This window comes from Grampus griseus (genome assembly GCF_964374135.1).
Source record: "Grampus griseus genome assembly, chromosome: 2".
NCBI classification, from domain to species: domain Eukaryota; kingdom Metazoa; phylum Chordata; class Mammalia; order Artiodactyla; family Delphinidae; genus Grampus; species Grampus griseus.
The window spans coordinates 144,911,785-144,937,117 of NC_139018.1; the positions used below are offsets into that span (position 1 = coordinate 144,911,785).

General features: G+C 37.9%; 1 protein-coding gene across 1 annotated transcript; it reads right to left on the minus strand.

The window, feature by feature from the left end:
* Nucleotides 1-461: 461 nt before the first annotated feature.
* Nucleotides 462-22,994, minus strand: MORF4L1 (mortality factor 4 like 1). Its single transcript, XM_082647365.1, has 12 exons — nucleotides 22,756-22,994; nucleotides 18,275-18,321; nucleotides 16,478-16,545; nucleotides 11,476-11,562; nucleotides 10,591-10,671; nucleotides 7,599-7,624; nucleotides 7,026-7,114; nucleotides 5,911-6,012; nucleotides 4,649-4,737; nucleotides 2,984-3,156; nucleotides 2,619-2,703; nucleotides 462-1,210 (listed from the first exon to the last, which is right to left on the minus strand). The coding sequence occupies exons 1-12, from the start codon at nucleotides 22,793-22,795 to the stop codon at nucleotides 1,126-1,128; spliced, it is 972 nt and encodes a 323-aa protein (XP_082503491.1). The 5' UTR covers nucleotides 22,796-22,994; the 3' UTR covers nucleotides 462-1,125.
* Nucleotides 22,995-25,333: the final 2,339 nt, after the last annotated feature.

Consider the following 25,333-nt stretch of genomic DNA (forward strand, 5'->3'; position numbering starts at 1 on the left):
TCCTAGAAGCAGAGATGAGATGCCTTTTAACTTCAAGAACTTCCACAGTACAAAGGTGAGGGATAACACAGGTCAAAACCTCTCAAGGAGGCCTACATTTAAACTGGGGGAAGGAGCTCAAATTATAGGCATTGTGAATAATGTTGGTAAACACCTCAAAGTAAACAATTAGCAGAAAGCTAGCTGTCACACAGGTAAAAAACTCCCTCAATGCTCAAAATTAATAATAATAGTCTATGAAAAGCAGAGAAATAGTCACGTGAACCTCTAACTTTTTAGCCAGAACTCAAGAGGGCAAACCAAAGCTGCTGTGGATTAAAGGTAGATAATGAAGCCAAGCTTCTCATTCCATAAAAGGCCAAACAAGAAAATCACTCACCTGAAAAATCACTGTCTAAATACAAGAAGGAATACACAACATACAAATGTTTTGTGATGCATCCACACAAGCACACTGCTCCTTGAAATTTAAAGAAAAAATTTATTGAAGATCTGAAAAACAATTTCTAAAAGATTGACTTTTCCAGAAAACTGTAGCTACACAATGCATTGCGTCTATCATGTTAAAACGTGCATTAGACACAAATACAAAAACCATGAAACAAGCCACCATTCTTTGACAATCTGAGCAAAGATAAAATGCCTAAGGAACAACATGGATGACTTGCAAAGGATGGGCTCTTTACTGTAAGCACCATAAAAAAAAGGGGGAGCACAAATGGATGAGTGTGTTCAGTTATACACACTGAATTGAACCTTTGGCACTAGGAATCAGAGCATTTTGTCATATAGCATTAACACATATTATAAAAGTGCGTAGTGTCAAAGGAATAGAACCACCAGCATTCAAAAGCAGCTTTGTCAACTAAGCAATAAAACACTCTACAGTACGTCTCTCTGTTGTCCATCATTGAATACACTGGTAGCAACTATGAAATGAAAAAAAAAAAAAAGAAAAGAAAAAAGGAGCTGTAACCCCTTTTATTTTCTGTTTAAAATCAAACAGAAAACAAACATCACTTCTGTTATACACTAACATTTCCAAAGTACATCATTTGTACAAGAGAAGGACTAAGAAACAAAAATGTGTTTACAGAGATCCAAACAAGAGTGAGTATAAGCGCCTCACACAGCTTTCCGATGGTACTCAGGAGGAGCCACTTCATAATCGCTGGCACTAAACAAAGTTGCAGAGTTCTTTGCCAGGTATCTAAAAATGAAATATTCATTACAAGCATGAAAAAGAATCATATTTTGATACTAATCTCTTCTTAATTATATACAGAAGCCACACAAAGCACTTTAAAATATACTAAAATAATCACAACCTCACAGTAAAACTATGTAATTATAACTCAGGTAAATAGGGTTATATACCAGACAACAACACAAATAAGGATGGAAGTCCAGAGTTACTCCCCTTATTTCAAATAAGCAAAGAACAGGAGTCACCAGAATACCAACCTGAGCACCTGGACTACCTTTAAGAAACAGGTGTCGTTAGTCTAAAAGAATAACATCTAGGTGTTTTCTTTAGCTCTCTGAAATCATATTAAATATAAATTCAGAAATTGACCAGTATTTCTCAAGTTTAAACTTGGAATTAACACCATAAAAATCAAAGGGACCTGAAATGTCCAGTAGTAGAGCACTTTCATTTCATAAAGAAGTGGGGGTAGAGAAAGGATATTAATTCATCATTGGTAAAGCAAAGACTATAAAGCTGTTTAGATTCCCAGGTTCACGTTGGTTTTAAAATTATTATAAAATACACGGTGCCATTTTAAGAAAATTCAAACACAGAACTATATAAAGTAGCAACGGAAAACTCCTTCTCGCCCAAAACTATGCCCAAGAAACAACTCACTGTTAAGTATGATCCTTATTTTTCCAAATCTATTCCAAAGATTGAAAGTGTTTCTCTACAAATCAGAGGAATCATACCATACTCTACTGCAATTTATTTTTTTTAAACTGACACAACATGGACATCTTTCTTGATTCATATATTTAGACCTACCTCATCTATTAATAACGGTTTAAAATTCTTCACCATTTTCTTTTTCAAATGCAATAAACATGCTTGGAAATCTTTGTGCATTCAAGTATTTCTACAGGATAAGTTCCCAGAACCCTAACTGTCTGGTCAAAGGGTAAAAAGCACATTTGAAATTTTTATATGCATTGCCAAAATGCCCTCCAAAAAGCTGTAAAAAGCAGGATTGCCCTTTCCTCCATTTCTCCAAAATTATAAGCCAACCGACAAGAGATATTTTAATTATGTTAAACACATTTTAATGGCCTTTTTACTGAGACTTCTGTGAATTTCCAATGTCTATTTTTCACTGGTTTGGTCATCTTTTTCATATTAAGAACTCTTCTTTGTGTTAAAGATACCAGCCCTTTAACATGTATGTGTAACATACATTCCCTTCATCTTTAAGAGCTTACATTTGCACTTACATTGTTCCATTAACAATGTATCTACTCTTGTACCAATACCACATTGTTGTTTAGTTTTATAATAGTATCTATATAATGTCAATCTATCACAGAGTAATTTTCAGTACAGTAGACTAATTCACGTTTTTATTTCAAGCATTGATTTTTAGACTTACTTTAGAAAATCATGAAGATAATTCAGTAATAAAGCAAGGCTCTTCTCATCCAGAGGTGTATAGGCCAACATTGCTCCAATACGTACTATTTAAACAAAAGAATTTAGTCAAAGTTATATCCAAGGTAGCACTATAAGCATGTATTTTAATTACATGAGCAAATGCAACAATCACTGATTCCTTTAAAGTATGATTTTAGAAACCGACTTTGGATTTTACTGTATTACATAAAAGTTCAAATTGGAATTACATCATTATTTTTGAAATGTTATTTTATGTTACCACTTGATATAAATTAGGAAAGACAAAAATATTAAAGGCTCAAAGGAAAAAAAGTAAAATTGTTTTCTAAATGGCAGTATTACCAAATAATCTCAGTAGATGTGGCGCTCCATACACCTGGGACATGGGCGCATCAGGGTGATCTGCGAGGATCTCAGCATACTGTGGTCTCTCAAATTTGTAGAGCAGCTGAGTGCCCAACATTACATTGAAGTATTCCTTGATCCCTGCCACAACTTCATTAACAGCATACTCCCTGATAAATGAATAAAAATATTTACCTTCAAAGCAGGTCACTGAAAGGAATTGAGAGATGAAGATTAAGTCAACCAACTTAAGGGTAACGAATTAAAAGGTTAAACTAATGACCCTGAGCCTCTACTGAACAGATTTTTAAAACAGAGATTTAATAAGAAGGCAAGAAATCAATTCCAAAAATAGACCAGTGGTGAGCAAACTATAGCCCTCAGGCTAGGGATGGTTTTCACATCTTCAAATAGTTGTATTTTAAATGGTTATATAGGTACTTAGATATAGCTTCGATTTTACCTGCAACATTTACTTATCTGGCCCTTTAAGAAAACATTTACCAAACTACAGTAAGGTTATCACCTCACACCAGTTAGAATGGGCATCATCAGAAAATCTACAAACAACAAATGCTGGAGAGGGTGTGGAGAAAAGGGAACCCTCTTCACTATTGGTGGGAATGTAAATTGATAGAGCCACTATGGAGAACAGCATGGAGGTTCCTTAAAAAACTAAAAATAGAACTACCATATGATCCAGCAATCCCACTACTGGGCATATACCCAGAGAAAACCATAATTCAAAAAGACACATGCACCCTAATGTTCATTGCAGCACTATTTACAATAGTCAAGTCATGGAAGCAACCTAAATGCCCATCAACAGACGAATGGATAAAGAGGACGTGGTACATATATACAATGGAATATTACTCGGCCATAAAAACGAACGAAATTGGGCCACTTGTAGAGACGTGGATGGATCTAGAGACTGTCATACAGAGTGAAGTTAAGTCAAATACAAATATATTAACACATATATGTGGAACCTAGAAAAATGGTACAGATGAACCGGTTTGCAGGGCAGAAACAGAGACACAGATGTAGAGAACAAACCTATAGATACCAAGGCGGGGGAAGTGGCTGGGGTGGGATGAATTGGGAGATTGGAACTGACATATATACACCACTATGTATAAAATAGATAACTAATAAGAACCTGCTGTATAAAAAATAAGATTCAAAAAAAGAAAACAAAAAAAGAAAACATCTGCCAGCCAAACTCCCTAAAGCAATGAAATTCTATTTCACTAGTTTCTGATTTTTTTTTTTAATTTATTTATTCTATTTTTTATTCTTGGCTGCGTCGTGTCTTCGTTGCTGCGCGCGGGCTTTCTCTAGTTGAGGCGAGCGAGGCCTACCCTCCGTTGTGGTGCGCGGGCTTCTCATTGCTGTGGCTTCTCGTTGCGGAGCACAGGGCTCTAGGCACGCAGGCTTCAGTAGTTGTGGTGCACGGGCCTAGTTGCTCCGTGGCACGTGGGATCTTCGCAGACCAGGGATCAAACCCGTGTCCCCTGCATTGGCAGGCGTATTCTTAACCACTGCGCCACCAGGGAAGCCCCTGATGGTATTGTTTTAAAGTACACATTTCAGATAATTTATTTAGAAATAATGTTTGAAATGTCTTTGGGTATACTTCAAAGATATGTATATTCTTACTTATTATCTGTGTTTCCTCGAGATTTCTTGTAATTTGCATAATCCTCTAGAATGGAATCCACATTCTTCTTGGCAGGAAGATAAAAGAGCTATGAAAACAAAAATACACTTGAATACTAATATCTTCTTTTTCAAAGGAAAAGTATACTGGAAAAGCTTTAACGCAATAAGAGATGACCTAATAGTATTACAAAATAGAAAAGGGCACTGTTCAGCACTTAAAGCATGGCTAATATGATTAACTAAAAATTTAGTTTTATTTAATTTCAATAGCCAAAAGTGGCTAGTGGTTCCCATACTGGACAGCACAGCTCTGAAGACTCAATCTGTTGGACACATTACACTATTACTATATATGGAATACACTTGCACATAAATTTACCTCTGTGATATTATCAAGTCATCATGTATTATATAGTATTATGTGCCAGATCCTGTCTGAAGCACTTACCTGAATATTCTCTTCATCCTCACATCAATACTATGAGGTTGGGACCCATTATTCCACTAAATGTAAACACTAAAACACAAAAAGGCCGGGTAACTTGCCCCAACTCAGTAAGTGGTAAAACTCAGCTAAACTTAGCAGTTTAGCTCCAGAGGCAAATCAAGAATCAAACGAAGTCCACATTACTGTACAGTATATGACTGATGTCTATGAAGTTTCGTAATCCTCACACAGTCCCTACTTCTCCCCTACCCCTGCTTGTGCTATTTTAGAAATTGGTTCTTTTGTCCTGTAGAGTGCCTCATTCTGGACTTTGATGACTACCCTTGTGATGTTACATACATACCTCATAATGTCCCTATCTCCTGTACACAAGTAATTAGACCTAGGATCTTGTCAGATTCAGGTTCTTTTTAGAGGTCACAAATACCATGCAGCCAGTATTGTGTGCTTCCTATTACATTCCATTAGCAGCAACATATGAGACAATATCCCATTTTCAATGATAGTTAAGACAGGAAACAACATGCTTGCTTTTATGGATTTTCAAAATAATGTGTTCCTGCCCTAGCAACTGCCAACAATGAGTTATCTTGACCTTTAAAAAAAAAATCATTATAAACTCATGGACTTTGATATATGTACTTCGTTTTAATCCCAAGTCCTTTCTGATGATCAAATTATTCTGTCCCTGAGTTAAAAAATACTCATCATACTTTCAATATTCAAGTCTATAAGCTTTTCCTTTAGAAAAAAATTTTTTACACTAGCAAGAACATATCACATAGATTACAATCTGTGTAGCTTTCATTACCTGTTTTTGCCGGGTAATTAAGTCCCAGTCATCAACAAGCCATGGTTTTAGTTCTTCAGGAATCTTTACTTTAACTTCAACTCTGTTCATGAATGTTTCCTCCTAAACAGAAAAAAAGGAAGAGTATTAAACATCTGTCCTTTCTTGCTGCGTAACAGCTCCAAGTGTTTTCTAAAGGCTTTTCTGAACCTTTAGAGCCTCTGGGTATAATCATTTACTCAAATGGACTGCTGGAATTGTCATTTCAAAACTGATAAGTGGAAAGATCATATAGCTAACTCCTGGGAGGAAAGAATCTTATCTTGATAGTCCATTCAATGTCTTTTCATGTGAAAACAAATATTCTTTAGCAAATTTCCTTTTCCTCTATAAATGACCACTCCAACTTGATGCATTTTAACTTAGTATTTTCAAATGTACTGATTTTGAATAGTCATACCTCCAAAGACTAGCCCAAACATGACTATCTTAAAGTTACATCTTTAATACAGAATATTAAATGTACTATCTTCTAATCTGTCTTCAATAACTTTCTAAAAATACCTAATTTTTAGAACATACCACTGTTTTAACCTCAGCTTCAGAAATGTAAACGACATTGGTTAAAGTTTTAAAACCCCTATTTTCAAAATCATAACTTTGGAAATTATAAACATACTAAATTAGAAACGAGACACTGTATCACTTATGTAAGAATCCTACACTATTGTACCCACACACACATGCAGAACTGACAGGCTTTCCTGGCACTTTTTGTGGCTTTACTAAATCATCTTGGGACACACTAAACCATTTAATGTGACCTAGCTAAGTCTATTCAGTCTAATACCAAAGAAGTATTTAGTGGTGTACGTGACCACAGAGCTTCACAATGAACACCTGATGATGAATTGGGGGTAAAATCTAGCAGGAACATATCTAGTGCTACAAGTGAAATAAAGATGTATACAAATATATCCTTCATCCAAAAAAGGGAAGTATTTTCACTTCAGTAGTTAACCATGTTAGCAATGCTTTTGAGACACTCAAAGTTCTATGACTTTTACTGTGTTGTAAAATGACAAGATTAAAAATTCTAACATGCTATATATTCATAAACTTAAGGAAAAACTCACGTTTTCAACAGTAGGATCTACGCGGGCCCTTTTCTTGCGAGGAGGCTGAGGTGTCTCACTGGTACTGCCACCATCTCCATTTCCAGGTGCTATAAAAATTTGGGGGTCAGGAAGGGGTATTTTTAGCTTAATAAATGAGAAACTCTGTTAAGGAAACTAGTTTCATGACATACCCTCTTTTGACTTTTCCATTACATTGATTTTACTTAAATCTACATTAAAGAATCATATTCCTACCAAAAATACAACTTTTATAAACAGCTCTACCAAACATCTAGTACAAAGCGACATTTAATAATATTACCATCTTACATTTATTTTTAAAATGTTATTGTCTCCGGATCAGTCATTAAGTAACATGAAAATAATAAACGCTTACAGGCTTCTCCATGGTAGAAAGAGTATGAGTTCTCTACTACTATGTACCTAACTCTGTAACATTGCTGTGACTCATATTTGAGACCATCAACATAAGCTTACTCTAAAACTTCATAACTTTAAAAATTTAACAGTGAATTCAAAATGCAAATGTTATAAAAGGCAAAATAATTTAAACAAAGTTAATATTCTTACTTTTCTGTTTGTTCTTTTTTGTTTTCCTGAAAGGAGGGAAGAAAAAGAGGAAAGATAAATAATTATTGCTAGTAAAATTGCCTCTGTTTAAATTCCTTTTACCAGGTTAAGTTCATAGAGAAATACTACTGCCTTGTTTGCTAAGATCAGGCAGCGATCTTATTTCCTGCATATTCTCATTCACTACTCAGACACAAGGACTTTTACTGATAGTTGGCTAAATCTATATCTCCCTCCACATACTAGAAAACCAAACCAAAACCCCATCAGGAAACTTCCTTCCAGGGTTATGTTATTCGTTTGTAAGTTTATAGCATGTTAAGTGATAAAAATATACTTCGTGATAATATTATTAGTTCCACAAACAAAAAAAAGCTCCAAAGGTTAAAATATTTTCTCCCAATTACTTTAGTACAGCATAATTTGATTTTAGATTTGTATGTTTCAGACCAATCCATTACTCCACTCTCACTGGTCCAAATTCTTTCACTTTATTTCGTCTCAACTATATTCCTTCCACTACCACACCAAACACTCTGTTCTCCCATTCGTAGAACAAAGCTAATGTCTTGGTTATCATCTCTAACAGCAACTTAACTCATGTTTATTTATATACACACTAACAAAGAGTAAATTACTAACTTTGATTGTATACATAATTATTTCTGTAATACAAGGAAAACAGTTTACAAACCCACGATTATAGATTCTGCCTGGAGGGACCATAAAAGAACACCTGAATATTTTTACTTTTCTACAGCTTTAATACTTACGAATGTTAACGACCTACAGCTTTAATACTTACGAATGTTAATTAATGTTATTTAATTTAGAGCTTGGGGTTCATTTGATGACTCAAAATTAACTTATCTTGGTTATAAACACAAAAATCTGGCCATCTGATATTACAGGTTTTTCCCTCCTTCTCTAAGGTTAACTTCTGTAACACTAATATTTGTTGGACAGTATTTCTGAGTCAGATTAAACCATGAACTTTTACATGTCAAGAACATGTGCGGACCAAGAGAAGCCAAGAGCCCTTACACTCCTCTCTTACCCAGTCTATACCAAAGAATTAAAGAAAAAATACTGACAACTGAGCTCAACTCTAAAGATCTATAAACTATACTTCAATGAATACCAGTGGTGTAAAAACTCTTGCTTCAACCTTCTTGCTTGTATTAATTAAACATGCAAGCTACTTTCTCAAAGTACGCCAACGGATTTCATACAATAAATAAACTGCTGGTGTTGTCTGACTTCCTATTTCTAAGCCTCAGGGCTAAATGTTATAATCAAATTATGAACTGTTAGACTCAATGTACCTGAAAGAATAACAAGCCCAAAGTCATTCTTGAGAAAAGTCATTCCACTAAATAATGAACAACCAAAGTATGCTTGGAAGCCAAAGCACTAACAAAATTCACGTATATTCACTATTAGTTTATAAAGAATAAGCGCCCAACCTTAAGGACCTAGATGTCAACAAAGTAAAGGTAAATCTGGTTCTCATATTTTCCAACCAGATGCATACATGTTTATGTATATTCAGAGAAAGCTACAGAACAATTACCAAACACTAAAGATGGTGTAAGGTATAAAACTAAACATTAAATATTAAAAATTGTATCAAAATCTCAAATCAAAATGCAAGAATTAAAAATAAATAAATCTCCAGGTTTAATTACTCAGTATTTTTATTTTAAAATAGATCTTCTATTCTACCAGGGCAAAACAATACTTAAAATTACATGATGCCTTCCTAAGTACTCAGATTACAATCTTATCAAAGTGTCAACGTTCCCATTAAAAGGAAGACTCCTTGAGAAAAAGACTCACCCAAAAAGGTTAAAACCCCAAATATTTCAAAATGCATCATTACCTTCATTACTATCACCTAATTTTTAGGTAGTAAAGTCAGACTAGTTAGGTCTAAAAGCAACAGAATATAATCTCAAGGAAAACATACTTCTCTTAAATCATATTTTAGAGCACGTTACTTTTGATCCTTTGAAAAGAAGCACATGACGGACCACTCATTAAACCTATCTGTTCTTAAAATATTCAAGTGGCAAGAAAAAATGATCTTTTAATAAAAGTTATGATTCTTTATTTTCTTTTATTAAGCTGCCATTCCCACACTGGCTTTCAGGTACATAAACTTATCACACCAATGTGTGTATGCATATGACTTGCACACATAGGCTTATTACCAAGATGTTCTAAATCTTAAGCGTTAACAAGGAATGGTTTTCTTTTTCTTGGGGGTTGAGAGGAGAGGGGATGATTTGAAACCTTAGCATCTCACACAGTTACCATGGGTTTCAAAAGGGGAATTAAAACTAATACACATATTTAGCACTACTGAAAAAGCCAATCTATCCTCCAATCTCAAAATTTGTGTCCTGATAATTCAACACTATACTTGTAAAAGAAAACACATTATATATATACATATTTAATATAACTTAAAAGAAGCATTGTAAGGGACTTCCCTGGTGGTCCAGCTGTTAAAACTTCACACTTCCACTGCAGGGGGCGCGGGTTTCATCCCTGGTTAGGGTACTAAGATCCTACATGCCGCCTGGTGCAGTAAGTAAATACGTAAGTAACTAAATAAATAAATAAATAAATTTTAAAAGAAGGAGGGTTGTGAATGTACTTAATGCCACCCAATTGTACACTTAAAAGAGTTAAGTGGTAAATTTTCACGTTATGTATATTTTACTACATAAAGGAAATATTCCTTTACTAAATAAAAGAAAGGTGGGGGGAGAAAAACTGCTAAGGACTCAGTATGTAATTAAGGAATCAGTATGTAATTAACAGGTATTTTCAGCAACCCAACACCAAGGGGGTTCTCATTGGCATTTTTTCAATCACAACAATGTTCCAGTTTTCATTTTCAATAAATCCTAACAGAAGACAATGTGTGTCAAGTTTGAGTTTCACAAACAGTATGTAAAATTAAAACAAAGATAGAGCTTCTTACACTTCAACATTTTTCTGTTGCAGACCAGAAGTCTTCTTTCCAGGGGCAGCCCCTCTCATCTTCCCCTCTGCATACTGCTCCCTTCAAAAATAATTTCAATAAAATCATCTTAAAATGAGTATTTATGTGGAAAAATAAATTGATCACCTGATTCCATTCTGAAATTTATATTCAAATTGAAGTCCCGAGCCTATACATATTGTGGTACAAAGTTTTTATTTAACGAGTTCAACAGAGAGATAATGTATTTACAAAAATCAATTCAAGAAAGGAAGAACAGTAAAAAGGCCTAAGATTCGGCTCTTCTATACTTACGAAAATTAAAATAAATGTAAGAAGTGACAATAGATTCTCATATAACTGAAAATTCCATTTGTTTTAAAATTCACCAATCCCAATGTTTTTTTAATCTGATCCCATTTTATCATTTCCATTTTCTTAATATTTCAGTTTTGAAATTAAAACAATTACTCTATAGACCACACAGTCTTTCAGGGTTCCTTTTCTCAATGTGCTTTCAGAGGTGAATAACAATGGGGAACCCCCACTTCCTTTCTTATTCCTCCCCCACCAAGTGTACCTTCCAAACAGCCCAGGAGATAAGACCGTAACAATGAGTATGCAACTTCAGAAATTTCCAACAACATCCTGCACTATTTTCTACCTACCTCTAAGGACAGACTCCAGAAATGATATGTATGCTACTTCCTTTCCCCAGGAGAAGCTTTTCTGATCACTTGAAGTCAAAGTCATAACACAGCAGCTGACAGGTCCCAAGGATCATTTTAAAGGCAGGCAGCCAACATGACTTCCATTGTGGATTTCATTTCCAAAAAGTAACTTACAGGCATTTCTCCTCATATTCATGTTGCAAAACAAACTTACTGATTGGCTTTTTGAAGTTCTCGTTGTTTCTGCAAATTGGTGTCCACGTATTTGAGTACTCTGCTTTCTGGAACCCATTCATCCCAACTGAAAAAGAGAAAAGTTAAAATATCATTCAAAACTATTTCATTATTACTCAGACTGTCCTCCCACTATGTTTTTTTAGAAATACAAGAGGCAAGACTTTAGACTTCTCTGAACTAATTTGACGAACTGGCATTACAAGTTCATTCTCAACTAAAGTGAAAATCTGTTCTGTGAAAAGGCAGTAAAGGGACTTCCCTCGTGGTCCAGTAGTTAAGAAACCACCTTCCAATGGAGGGGATGCAGGTTCTATCCCTGGTCAGGGAACTAAGATCCCACATGCCACGCAGCAACTAAGTCTGCACACCAGAACCACTGAGACGTGCGCCACAACTAGAGAGCCCGCATGCTGCAACTACAGAGCCCACGCACCACAACTAGAGAAGCCCGCATGCCACAATGAAAGATCCCATGTGCCACAACTAAGATCCAGTGCAGCCAAAGAATAAATAAATAAAAGTTTTTTAAAGGCAATAAACATATTCTCAGAAGCAACATTCCAAATCTAAACTGCGAGTCCAAAAAGAGATTATTCAAATTGTTTTTTTAAATGGCATAAAAGCATGGCATTTAACATAAGAGCCCCTAAGCAACTATCCTTACAGAATAAAGGTACCTAAAAGAACTTTAATTCCAAAAAAACCAGGAGGCACAGGAATCCATAATAAGCTGACTTCTTAAAGAACTAAAACTAACTGGCTGGTTGCCTGGGATACAGAACTACAGAACTCTCTGTGCCTTAGTTTCACCCGTAAAATGAGGATAATAGTACCTATCTCGTAGGATTGTTATGAGAATTAAATAATACATATAAAACACTTGAGAGTTTGACATAAAAAATAAACACTCAAGGTCTGTCAGAAACATATTAGGAGGTCTACAATACGGAATACCATCTAGATCAGCTCAGCTAAGACTGTAAATTGAAGTGTTACAATGGTTATCACTCACAAACGAATACACCAACTTGCGAGGCAAAACCATTCTTGGTGTTCTAAACATCAAAAGATAGAACCAACCACTCTCTTAAAATATCTAGTTGCTAAGGCCTTCTGGCACTTAGAAAAGCTCCTTCAAAACAAGATCTTTTTTTAAATTTTATTTTATTGATGTATAGTTGATTTACAATGTTGTGTTCACTTCTACTATACAGCAAAGTGATCCAGTAATACGTATATTTACATTCCTTTCTTATTCTTTTCCATTATAGTTTATCAGAGGACACTGAATATAGTTCCCTGTGCCATAGTAGGACCTTGTTGTTCAGAACAGGATTTCTGATGTGGCTTTTTTTCCAAAGGGGAAAACAAAGATAAGGTATTTCTTAGGGAATGCTGAACTTTTTGTGCAAATTTTTTCCTCCTGCTGATGGAGCTCCTTTAGTGACACAAAAAGATGTATCCTCAAAGTCTTTTATTTAATAATTTCCCACCTTTGACCTCTTATGTAAGACAGCCAAAAGAAGAATAAAAAATAAAAAGCAATCCTCAACATGATCTCCTAGAGAAAACTTTAAAACATGCATTTACCTAGAGGTCAGGAGGGGGTGGTGTACTGAGGGAGCTCCTTCAGGAACAGGAAAAAGTGCTACAATATCCTCACGTGTCTTCAAAGTTTTTTCAGAGCGCCTGGGCCTCACAGCACTTCTGATACAGACAGCATAGTACAAAGTAATCTCAGTAACTAGGTGTAGAATTTAGCTTAAGCTTTAAGATTTATTTACAAATATAATACTTAAATGTCTGTGTCAACAAATTCCAATAAGGTTTTTGAGAATTTAGAAATATCTTACTATCTATTGTGCTTTTGAAAAGTATACATTTACTGAAGTTTAAGAAAATTCCAGTTTGGAGATTGAGCTTTTGTGGTATGCTTTTCTGAAAGTACAGTATCCTATGAACTGTACTCAAAATGAGGATCTGATTCTTATACCTGTTGCAATTCTCTCTAAATTAAAGGGAGCTAGCAAATTTTTATTTACCACAAAGTTCTATTTTAGAACCTTGCAAATTCCTTCCCCCGATATAAAATGCATCTAAATAAGGACCTTGATCTAAAAGCCAATTCTTGAGTTTCCTTCACATGTCAGGAGCTGAAAACCCTTGCTGAACCACATGAAAATGAAATGACAACATCTTTTGCTCTGAAGAACACCACTACTAGGGTAGTAACTGAAGGCCAAATATCCAGAAATTTTTACACATAGCTCAAGCATAAAAGAATCTCAGAATTTTCTAAAGGTAGCTTGTCATTAATTCCCAAAGTTACAATGATCCATGGCACTACTTACACAGCACTAAATAAAAACATAACATACTTGCTGGGTATTTGAGCAACTCCTCCTCCTTTCTGTATGGATTTAAAGGCTTCTCTAAATATTTATTAAAGATCAAAAATTTCAAAATTCCTTATATTCATCTATACACCAAAACAACTACAAAAAACACATCCTTGTTAATATTCCTCAATGTCTACAAAGATATAAAGATCTCCAATATTTAGTGCTATTTTTTCCTTAATTCTTTTTACAAGGAGTAATATATAAAATGAGACAAACAAAAAACCAAAAAAACTGTGTACCCTATCATTTATTTGTTACTAGATAACGTAACAAAAGAAACAAAGGTTTATTTTCAAGCAACACTATCAGAAAATGCAAGCATTTTATGTATTTCCACAATTTCTTATAAGCTACAAATGCCACTTAAAACCCAGTCTTCACACTGTACATACCTACATGTAATTTTATAGAAAATATTATACATGAAAGAATTAAGCACAAAAGCTGTCTTCACTCTATTAAGATGAAATCCTAAAACAGTTACAGTGTACACGGGGATGGGGTCAGATCTATTCCATGAATTTGCTATTTGCTTTTCTTTAATTTCCTGGATAGACTTCCCATACATGATATGCATAAATAAGATATTCTATTTCCTATAGAGAACTGAGATTCTCTTTATATCTTGATATACTCTCAACTTTACCTGACGTTAACAGAATATTGACATATAACATATTAAGTCTAGTAAAAGACTGCAATACAGTTTTAAACACTTCATTTTTTTAACAGGGAAGAAAAAGCCATAAACTACACTGGGATCCAGAAGATAAACTTTCCTGGATATTACCCTCAATTTAGCATTAATCCTGAAATCCCATTTAAAATCATAGACATTTACTTCTATTAAGACCAAAGGAGGGACTTCCCTGGTGGCGCAGTGGTTAACAATCCGCCTGCCAATGCAGGGAACACGGGTTCGAGCCCTGGTCCGGGAAGGTCCCGAATGCCGCTGAGCAATTGGATCCATGCGCCGCAACTACTGAAGCCTGCACGCCTGGAGCGCGTGCTCTGCGGCAGGAGGGGCTACTGCAGTGGGAGGCCCGTGCACCACAATGAAGAGTGGCCCCCGCTCACCACAACTAGGGAAGGCCCGTGCACAGCAACAAAGACCCAGCACAGCCAAAGATAAATAAATAAAATAAATTAAAAAAAAAAAAAGAAAAAGACCAAAGGATTAAAAGCCCACAGGGTCACTCTGAGTTACTGTATTACCAACATATTATTATTATAAATATTTTAATTATCATTAACTGGAAAAAATCATTTGTTGAATGCACTTTTACACCTTTTACATCTCTACCTTTCTACAATTATACTAATGGAAGAAAATGTAAGGGTCTGGTATTTCTTCTTAGCTAAAACCATTTTGTGATAAAATTTTCTAACTAATAAATAAAACTAACTGGGTTGGTCACCTGGCTATGGGACTGTATGAAAGACGAACAAAGTCACAGAGTCAGTAAATGTCAAGGAGAAAAGCTCCTTCCAAAGCAAGAGTATTCATCAAATCAGATGGCAGTGCTCACTTGGAGAGCTACCAGAGTATGGCTACCAGAGGTAGCCATACTTAGCCATAGCTAAGGTGACACAAAGCTTTAAAATCTGCTAGAAAACAACTCCTCAAGCACTACACTTTCTGGCAGTACTATTTTTGAAGCACAAAACACCATTAGTAAAATTAAAATCCTCTCATAGTAAAAATTATACGCTACTCAATTACAAGCACCAAAAATGAATTAAATTATCAAATGTGATATTTATGGGCCCCAAGAAGAAGGACCCATCACTGACAAAGAGCTCCAATGGCTAAACATTCTAGAATGTGTTCAATCTATAACCACTGTCCACTCCCAGCAACATCAATATCACTTCTAAAAAAGAAAAAAAAGCTTTAACTCTTTGGGGTGCAAAATTAGGTTCTGTAACTAAATTTCTGTACCTCTGTTAGGTCATATGCCAAAAAGTGAACCACACAAATTCACTTTGTTAGCATTTAATTATGCTTCTAAAGTTCAAAACATGAGCTGGTTAATACTTCCAAATCATGCAATCTTTTTCCTCCTCCCCCCGCTTCTAGGTAGAAAAAGCCAACTAGCTTTGAGTATAACTGCTTGAAATACCATATGTAATCACTAAGTTTGTGTTAAGGCAAAAAACTCAAGCTGTCTTAAAATGTACCAAAACCAGAAAATAGTTGGGCTAATTATTATTAGACATTATACCGGAACACAAGAAATACTCCAAGAATGTAAAATAAAATGGCTGTAGGGGACTTCCCTGGCGGTCCAGTAGTTAAGACTCCAAGCTTCCAGTGCAGGCGGCGTGGGTTTGATCCCTGGTCAGGGAACTAAGCTAAGATTCCACATGCTGCGCAGTGCAGCAAAAAAAAAAAAAGGCTGTATACCCTAATTTCTATTCTATTTTCATCACACTACAAATGGTTCACCTTTGCCTCAACATGTATTTACATTAAAACTGCAAAAATTAAGAAGCATATGCTTGTTATCAGTCTACGACACAAAGCTACCTTGTTAATTATAAATAAAACATTGCTTTTAAAGATCTAATACTCACTTTTTATTCCAACCACTGTAATGTATAAAGTATTTCACTTGTTTATCCTTTATGGCAACCTTTACACACTGAAATAAAAAAGAAAAAGTTCACTTAGAAATACTGAAGGAAATAAAAAAGACTACCCGGATAATTTTCAAGTGACCAATCTTTCAAAGACAAACTCTACACTTAAACTCTCTGGTGGCCAAAATGAACATAATAAGATGCAACTCTTTAAAAGAATATTATTTAAACTTTCAGACTACTTAGGTATTCAGAGTTATAAAACTGCCGAACAGTCTTAAAATTTGTTGGAGTCAGTCCAACAAATCTGAAGAACCATAAGCACAAAAGGTCCCCCTAAAACCTTAAATCACTGGGCTAGATAAGCTATCCAAGAACAGCTAATGAAAACAGTATTTGTGCTTTCTCAAAGTCCAACTAGCCAAAAGCTACATTTATTTCAAAAATAAATTCAGCTGAAGAATTATTAAATTCTTTTAAAGAATTAAAAATAATTTTGAATAATTTGAATCATTAAAAAATTTCATTAGTTTACACAAGGCAATAGCTGTTCTGCTGCAGATTATCAGCAACTAGCAAAGTGACAGATGAAAAACATCTTGTGTTCTTCTTAAAAGCAGCCAAACAAATTGGATCCAATCATTAGAAGTCATTAACTATGAAAAAGTGAGGGCTGTCTGGATTTAAGTTTTTATCAGATGCAAATCAAGAGAACCACAATAGTTTAAGCTATTTCAATCACCATTTAAAATTGTTCACTGGAGTGTTTCTGCTGCCAGAGCAGAAAAATCTGCCAGTCCAGTAGTTTGTCAGAAGTTGATACAACAAAAAAAAACTTGGACTCAGAATATATTATAAGCTGCAGCGGTATTATACCATTAAGATATACGTGCACACACAAAAAGTTCTTGACCATCTCCATGAATCCAGTTTCAGCCATTTAAGAACTTTAAAAACATACATCCACTATGTATTCAAAATAAGTAAAAAGTAGTGAAAATGGTTAGTCACACTGACACTTTAGTCTTATTTTCTGAGACATATTCACCTAGAACATACATTGAAATTGCCTTTAAATATTATACTGTTCAGCATACTGTTCATTTCTTAAAAACTACCACTGTAAAAGAAGTTGACACACCTTAAATATTTGTGCTAAAAAAGTTACCAGAAACAAAATACTAAGAACACCTTTGACTTCGTAATGCATCATCCCACTTACCTTTGGCTAAATGGAAAATCAGTTTTTATTACCTGAGCACAACACTGATACAGAGAAAAGGGAAAGGGAACCCCCCCGGAACCCCTCCACAATTCAGACTTTGCCAAACAATCCAACAAGTAAGTTAAATGTACTCATCTTAAATGTTAGTTTTTACCTTTAATGTAACTACTCAGTGCTTACTCAGCACATTATATTTGCAAATAAAGTTAACTTTGGCAGTATTTTCTCACAAGTCATTAACTACAAAATGCTATTTTGCTCCCATAAATAGTCAATATTCTATCTTTCCCCTCAAATGCTCTTTCCAACTCAAATGCTCTTTCCCCTCAAATGCTCTTTCCAACTACTGGACCTTTAGCAGCTCAGTAAGATGAATGGCAAGACAGCAATGCTTTATAAGACCCACTAAGAAAACAGTAAGACATCCATAAGGAGAAGATGAGGAACTATGAATCTATGAAAATCTATGAAAAAGGTAGCTCTCACTAAAGCTACCAACCACTGAAAACTGATATTATCCAACCAGTAATTTCAGCCAACTTTTCAAGAGAAAACAAGTTTAATACCTTTGCTTCATAAAGAAGAGGCCCATGGAAGCACAGCACTCTCTCACCTGTAAAAGTAAAAAAGACAAAAAAAAAAAGTACTGGGTTAGTTGTGATTTATCTTCATATGTAAGAATATGCACATCTGGTTGTGATGGAGAGCCGTCACACCTGTACCATGGTACTCCTCAAAAGAGTAGGCAAGTGGGTAAGGCAATGCATCCATCAACGCTTCAGATCAAACTTCAATACAACAAAAACACCTTAGCAACTGATGTAAACAACAAAAAGTAATCAGGATATCAATCTATTAAATCATCAAATCATCTATCACCTGCTAAACAAATTAAATCTACTGTAGCTATCTACTGGCAGAATTGGTTTATTTTTCAATGTACTGATACATGTGGTATTTAAAGACATCTTAAGTTTAGGACCTTATGCTCTACCTATTCCTTCTCTGCTTCCAACCGTCTTAAACTGATTAAACTAAGAAAAACAATCTGTGCATAAAAATTTCTATATGCATCAGACACAGCTGTTTTTTTAAAAAAACAGGTCCCACTATGTTCATGCCTTCAGTGTGTTCAATGATGTTCTGGGTGTTGGGCTGCTTCAATGGGAAAAAGTAAAAAAAAAAAAAAGAAAAGAAAAAAACCCAGACAATTCTAACCTTTGGAACTTACACTCTGTGTTGCATCTACCATTAAGACTTGCAAGACTAAATAAAATGTTAGGGACTGGAATAAGATCTGGAAGACACCCCTGCTCATCAGACAAATCAGGCAGGCAATTCCTGGCAGTACCTTAAAATATCATTTGATTGTAGAAGAAATAGACTTCTCACATTATTTTCGGTCCACTTGATTTCAACAGGCCCAGAGGTAACAAAAATGCCAACAGAGTCAGCTCTTTCAGCTCTAAAATTAAATTAAAATAGCCTACTAGCTCGTTTCTGAAAAGACTACAGGGCAGTATAGGTGACACTGACATGTAACCAAACAGTTTTGCACAATTTACTGGATTTCCTATTTTAACTATCTTCATAAGCAGTAAGAAGAGTGACTGATGAGCTACTTGGGAAGGTCACAGGGAAGGGCCCATGCTGAGGAAAGCAACTGGTACCAAAGCATAGAAGAAACATGACAAATTCTTGTGCAGTGGTCCACTCTGAGGAACCACTGCCTGAGGCTACTAGGCCTATGCAGAAAAAGTGGAGACTAGAAACAAGGAGACCAAAGACTTCTCCCAACTGTCAGGGATAAGAACAGAAAATAGGTATGAATCAAAAGCAGTGAGGAGGACAGCTAAGCCAAAGTAGAAACACTTTAAACTGACTTCCAGCATGGTGGGAGCATTAATGAGAAAAGGAAATGGGGGGAGAGGTTTCTGATCAATTTTGGAGTAAGTTACAGTGCCTACAGGACATCCAAACTGGAGCCATCTGCTAAGCAGTTGAGTACATGTGTCTGGAGGGCAACAGAAAGCCAGGCTGGAGCCACTGCTGAATACGGTGGATAAGAATGAGACCATGGGGATATAGATAAGGTATAGGGCCTAAAGAGCAGCGCCAAAGATCAGACCTGTGTACCCAAATTTAACACTCCAGGTACTCTCTAAAGCCACCCTGAAAATGGCCTCACTCCCCTCTCCCTCCTTTTGGTGGCTGCCTCCAAAGACAATTGCACTGAGGCTAAGACCCTTTGACCTCCATTCTAGCTACCTGGCCCTAATATCCTGTTGAAAAAATATACAGTAAGCTGAAGAGCATGACCCAGGATAACAAATGCCTATTTTTTTCATGGAAGTGTTAACTGGGGACTGTTAATTGGGTAAGGAGCAAACCACAGTCTCAGGTATTTTCTTTAAATCTTTCTTCACTCTTAATCCTTTCTAGTATCAAACTACAAAGGTAATTTTGCCCAATGCTCTAAAATTCCAAGGGTGACGCGATTCCAATTCCCCATCCTCCCACTCGTTTGCTTACTGGGAACATTACTCAAATTCCAGCATCAGTCAGTCTCCTAACAAGCTAAAAGTCCTCCCCCAGACAATGGGCTAGTTGCCCAATAGCTTTCTTTACCTTATGCTTTAACATTTCAAGTGGAAGACCAAGTCGAGTGCAAAACAGTCACTGTGCTTAAAAACTGCTTATAACATGTTGCACCATTATTAAATAACTTCCAAGTTTAAAAGAACCATTTAGAAAAAAAACTGTTTCTGATCATTCGTATTTCCACCATTACAGAAGCTCAATTCTTCTGCAGTGTTATAATTCTGTGAGTTCCAACAGAATATTCGTTTTTCCTTACAAGATATTCTCTGAAAATGTCTTATAAATAATTATAATTTCTTAAAGATGGTTACAACTTCGACACAAGAGTAGAAAACATGTCTGGAAAGTGGTGGTAATGGTAAGTGCAGAGACTCTTGGGTAGCTTTCAAAACCTTACAGATACACTAGTTCATACTCTTCTCTAATTCACCACTATAGCAGCACATGGATTCTCCTTCGCTGTTATCACTCTTACCATCCCTCTAGTTTAGAACTAAAGCACTTCCTCCAGTAAGCCAACCTTAACTGTCGCACACCTGGGTGATCTTCCTTTCATTTCCTACAGTGGGGATTAATTTTTTGTGCCATGGATCCTTCACAGTCTGGTTAAGCCTTTGGGCCTATTCCCAGAATTTTTCTACAAACACGTAAAACAGTATTACAAAAGAAACCAACTGTATTGAAATAGTTACCAAAACATTTAAAATATCACGTTCTATGGTTTTATATGAGCTTCTTAATGGATATAAGCATTTAGCCACTGATCCAATTACTACCACAACTCTGAAATAATGACGAGCATACATTTCGTCTCAATGTATCTCCCACCACTGTAATGCTGGGACATGAAAACATCCAGTTAATACTACTGCGGTTTTTTGTTTCTTTGTTTGCTTTGCTTGTTTTGTGGGGGAGGGGTTCTAACATTCACAACGGAAAAATACTAAATTTTAGTTAGACAATAGAAACCAACACTTTTTCCCGTTCAAGTTCACGGATCTTCTGAATTATAAACACTGACCCTAGATTAAGAATCCCTGCTCCAAAATATCTGGTTAAAAAAAGAAAAAGGCAATCCATAGAAGGTAGTCACACAGCTTCTCAGCGTGAGAGAAAGCAGGTATTAAGAGTCAGTCACAGCAGACACACGTTTAGAAACATCTTAAATATTCCACAGAGTTACAATATACTTGGGTTTTGTGTAAACGACTAATGCACATTAAAGTTTGAAAATCGCTACAACAATTTTTTGCAGACGTCTCGACATCTACGGTAACTAACACATCCATAATAATGAAAGGGAATTTTAAAGTGTTCTTGCTTGCCTCACAGAATTTTACTTCTATTTTAGTTTACTCCTAAACCTCCACTTTAATATAAATGATTGGATACGTTAATTGTGGAAATTAAAGAGCTGTCTTCTTCGACGGTTGAAATCAGATTCTACCGTCGGCCGAGACATGTCGATCAAAGACAATAAAAACTCAACTTTCAAATCAGTTAACCAAGTATTGCTGCAATTGGTCAAACAACTGCTGTACTTAAAAGATAACAGCAAGGCAATGGGACTTCTAGGTGGAAACATAATATCGCGTTCAGGTAGCTTTTATTTATTGCTTTACAAGCAGCCGCACAGCAAGAGCGCAGTCACATCCCCATAGGATCTTGGCACTCGGCTTTTCGGTAAGCAAAGAGACGCCTGCCGGCAACACAAAGCCGACCCAGACGCTCGCGCTTTTTCTCTCCAGTTCCCACCCACCTCCCTGGGGTAAGCATCGGGGAACCGGTTCCCGCGCGGGAGCGGGCGAAGAAGGGGGCGCTGTATCTGCCCTAAAGCGGCGTCGGCGGCTGAGAGCCGGGGACCCAGGCGCCGGCGGCCATGATGGCGCGGCCATCTTGCAGCAGCCATTTTACAACGCAGTTCTCCCGCCCCGAGACACGAAGCCCACCCCCCCAGCCGCAGCCCGGCGGCTCCACCGAGCGCGACCACCTCCGGGCTCGAGGCCCCCCGAGAGCGCCAGGCGTTGGCCGCCCACGCGGCCGGGGTGCTCCGCACCGGCGCCCGAAACCGCCGCCGCTGACTCCCCTCCCCCACGCCACATCACTTCCCCTGACGGCCGCCATGGCGCTCCAGTCGCCTCCCTACAATAGGCTACTTTCTCCGCGCCCTCTTCCTCAGAACAAACACTGCACTAAGGCTTTGCCACGCGGCAATGGCTCCCTCTGCCACTCTAACGCCTGCCTAACGCTTTCGCTTCACAAGGTATTTTCTCCTCATGACGCACCGAAATAACCCGCCGCAATGCGCTTTCCCCGCACAAAGCCCTGTCCGCCGCCTCCTCTGGGCGCAGCCCTTGCCACCCCCGGCCCCCAAACCTCAACCACCCCGAGCCCGCCTCCCTCTCCTGCGCCGATAGATGCCTTTTCCCCAGGAGCTTAGACTCACCCTCCTGGAATTTAGGCTTCGGGTCCTGCTTCGGCGCCATTTATAAGTGATTCGCCGCCGCCGCCGCCGCCGCCTCCTCCTTCTCCCACCACCCCCGACTACCGCCCCCTACTCTCTACCCCACCCAACTGCGCGTCAGACGCGCCGTCAGCCACCGCCAACTCTACATCCTGGGCCCGATTTGCCAGCGGCCGCAGACCTCACAGCATCGCGACCCGCGCAGCCGCCGCTCCAGCCAACGGCTGCCCTCCGCGCACGCGCCCCTGCGCCCGCGCCGCCCCGGGGCACGCCGGGATTGGTAGTTCCCGGGCGCTTGAGGCGCCGCGGTGTGGGGGAGGGGTGGCGGCCTCTTCCCACCCCCTACCCCAGGACCGCCTGGGGTTTTTAAAGTCGGGATTTGATTTTGCTTGTTTGTTGGAGCGAGGGCAAGGGAAGGCAGTGCCTCACTTTAAGAATGGGAGAGGCCCAGTTGCGGAGGCCCACGGGCAGTACAGGGCCACAATGATGTGGGCTTTGAAATGGCCTGAGAGAAAAGGCTGCTTCCTGAAGCCTACTTTCAGTAGCATCTCGAGTAGTTTCCGCCTAGAAAAGTTTCACGGCCAGCAATCTGGCCAGAAGGGGGGTAGGCAGTGGAGTCCGCGTCTAGAAGTTTCGTTGTTTAGCAAGCTCACTGACAGTTTATTTGGTGGGACTGACGGCCATCTGTCGGGTCCTGCACCTCCCCTTCTCCAGCCTGGGTCCTGCGGAAATGAGGACGGAGAGGGAGACACTAGGCAGGCTGTGGGGGCGAGCTCTGGCTTTTTGGGGTGATGTGCTTATGCCCGCCGCCCAAAGAGGCTACCGTGAATAATACCAAGTAATACCCACGCTGGGGTTCTGCACCTGTCCTATGTGTGCACTTTTTGGTCACCTGATGTCTTTGAACTGTTACTGAGTACACACACAGTTTAAACGAATTTCCTCGTGTCGTTCCCCTGTTCAAAAAGTCTGTAGTTTGCTCACCTGCAAAATGGGGAGAATAAGACCACCTTTCCATCGGTGTACTGTGAGACTTGCATGGAAAGGCTCAGTGCAGCGCTGAACAGTGAATCGACGCTCAGCAAACGTTAAGGATGATCAATCCCAAGGTCCTTAGCTTGGCATTTGAAGTCCTTCCACAAACAGTCCCCCACCGTCCTCCAGGCTTTGTGCTTGTCTCCATGCCTTTTCTAAACCCTCCCCTGAGCATGCTATGCACCCCATGAATTCCAGACCCCTCTCCATTTATCTGACTCCAGTTTCTCCTTCAGTCTTGCCTGAACACAAGCCCTTCTTTGACCACAGAAACCCACAAAGAACCCTCACTTCATTTGTCTGCACAGCATCTGGTCTGTTCCACTCCTTAGAATATCAAAGAAAGGGGCAAGGGCCTCTTTGTGACCCCATCACCACACCAAAACTCTGAAGTATACTTCTTTTAACGTTTTGAATACAGAATATTTTTAAATAATTCAAAATTCAATAATTCAAATTAATTTTAATATAAAACTGAAGATAGTGAGACTTCTCTGGCTGTCCAGTGGTTAAGACTCCAGTTGGATCTGTGGTCGGGGGAACTGAGATCCTGCATGCTGTGCAGTGCAGAAAAAAAAAAAAAAAAGAAAACAAAAACAAACAAAAGAAATTGGACGGCTTGGCTAATCTCTCTATGCTCTTTCCTTATCTGCAAAATGTACCTCATTGGCTTATTCTGAGGATAAGAATCAGATAGTGTGCATGAAGCTTTAACAACAACAACAAAAAAAAGTGAAGATAGTGAGAAGTCCCTTTCCCACTTCAGTCCCTCATCTGCTCCTTCCCCCACAAAGGTACTACTATTGTAAGTTGTTTGAGTATCCTTGCAGTTTCTTTATCCTAGCACCCTCATTGTGTTCTTTCTCCATTTATATTAAAGTTAATTTTTTTGCCTTTATGTTTTAATTATGCAAGTAATATCTGAATATTTGAGTTGTAGATGATGCAACAATTCAGAGGTATAAAATACAGGGCAAAACTTGAGGAATCCTTCTGTTTTCCCTCATTTACTTCCCCATCATTTTGCATGGACATTTTTGTATGCTCCCTAATTGTTTTTCCTTTTACTATAAATGGACTGTATATATTGTTCTGTGTCTTCTTTTTTTACTTCATAATATGGCTTAGAGGTCACTCCAATTACTTATGTGTCTATCTCACTTTTTTTTTTTTTCTGTTTTTGTTTTTGTTTTGTTTTTTGCGGTACACGGGCCTCTCACTGTTGTGGCCTCTCCCGTTGCGGAGCACAGGCTCCGGACGCGCAGGCTCAGCGGCCATGGCTCACCGGCCCAGCCGCTCCGCGGCATGTGGAATCTTCCCGGACCCGGGCACGAACCCACGTCCCCCGCATCGGCAGGCGGACTCCCAACCACTGCACCACCACGGAAGCCCTCACATTTTTAATTGTTCGTGACATACTTCAGTATAAATAGACCACATTTACCTAACCTTGATTCTTGCTGGACATTTAGGTTGCTTTCAGTTTTTCATACTGTTAGAAACGTATGTCTTTCAAACTAAACCT

Coding starts and splice junctions, on each gene's coding strand:
- MORF4L1 (XM_082647365.1), bottom strand. CDS start 22,795: ATGGCGCCGAAGCAGGACCCGAAGCCTAAATTCCAGGAGG. Junction 18,322..22,755: donor GAAGCCTAAATTCCAGGAGG/GTGAGTCTAAGC, acceptor TTACTTTTACAG/GTGAGAGAGTGCTGTGCTTC. Junction 11,563..16,477: donor TACAGTGGTTGGAATAAAAA/GTGAGTATTAGA, acceptor TCTCTTTTTCAG/TTGGGATGAATGGGTTCCAG.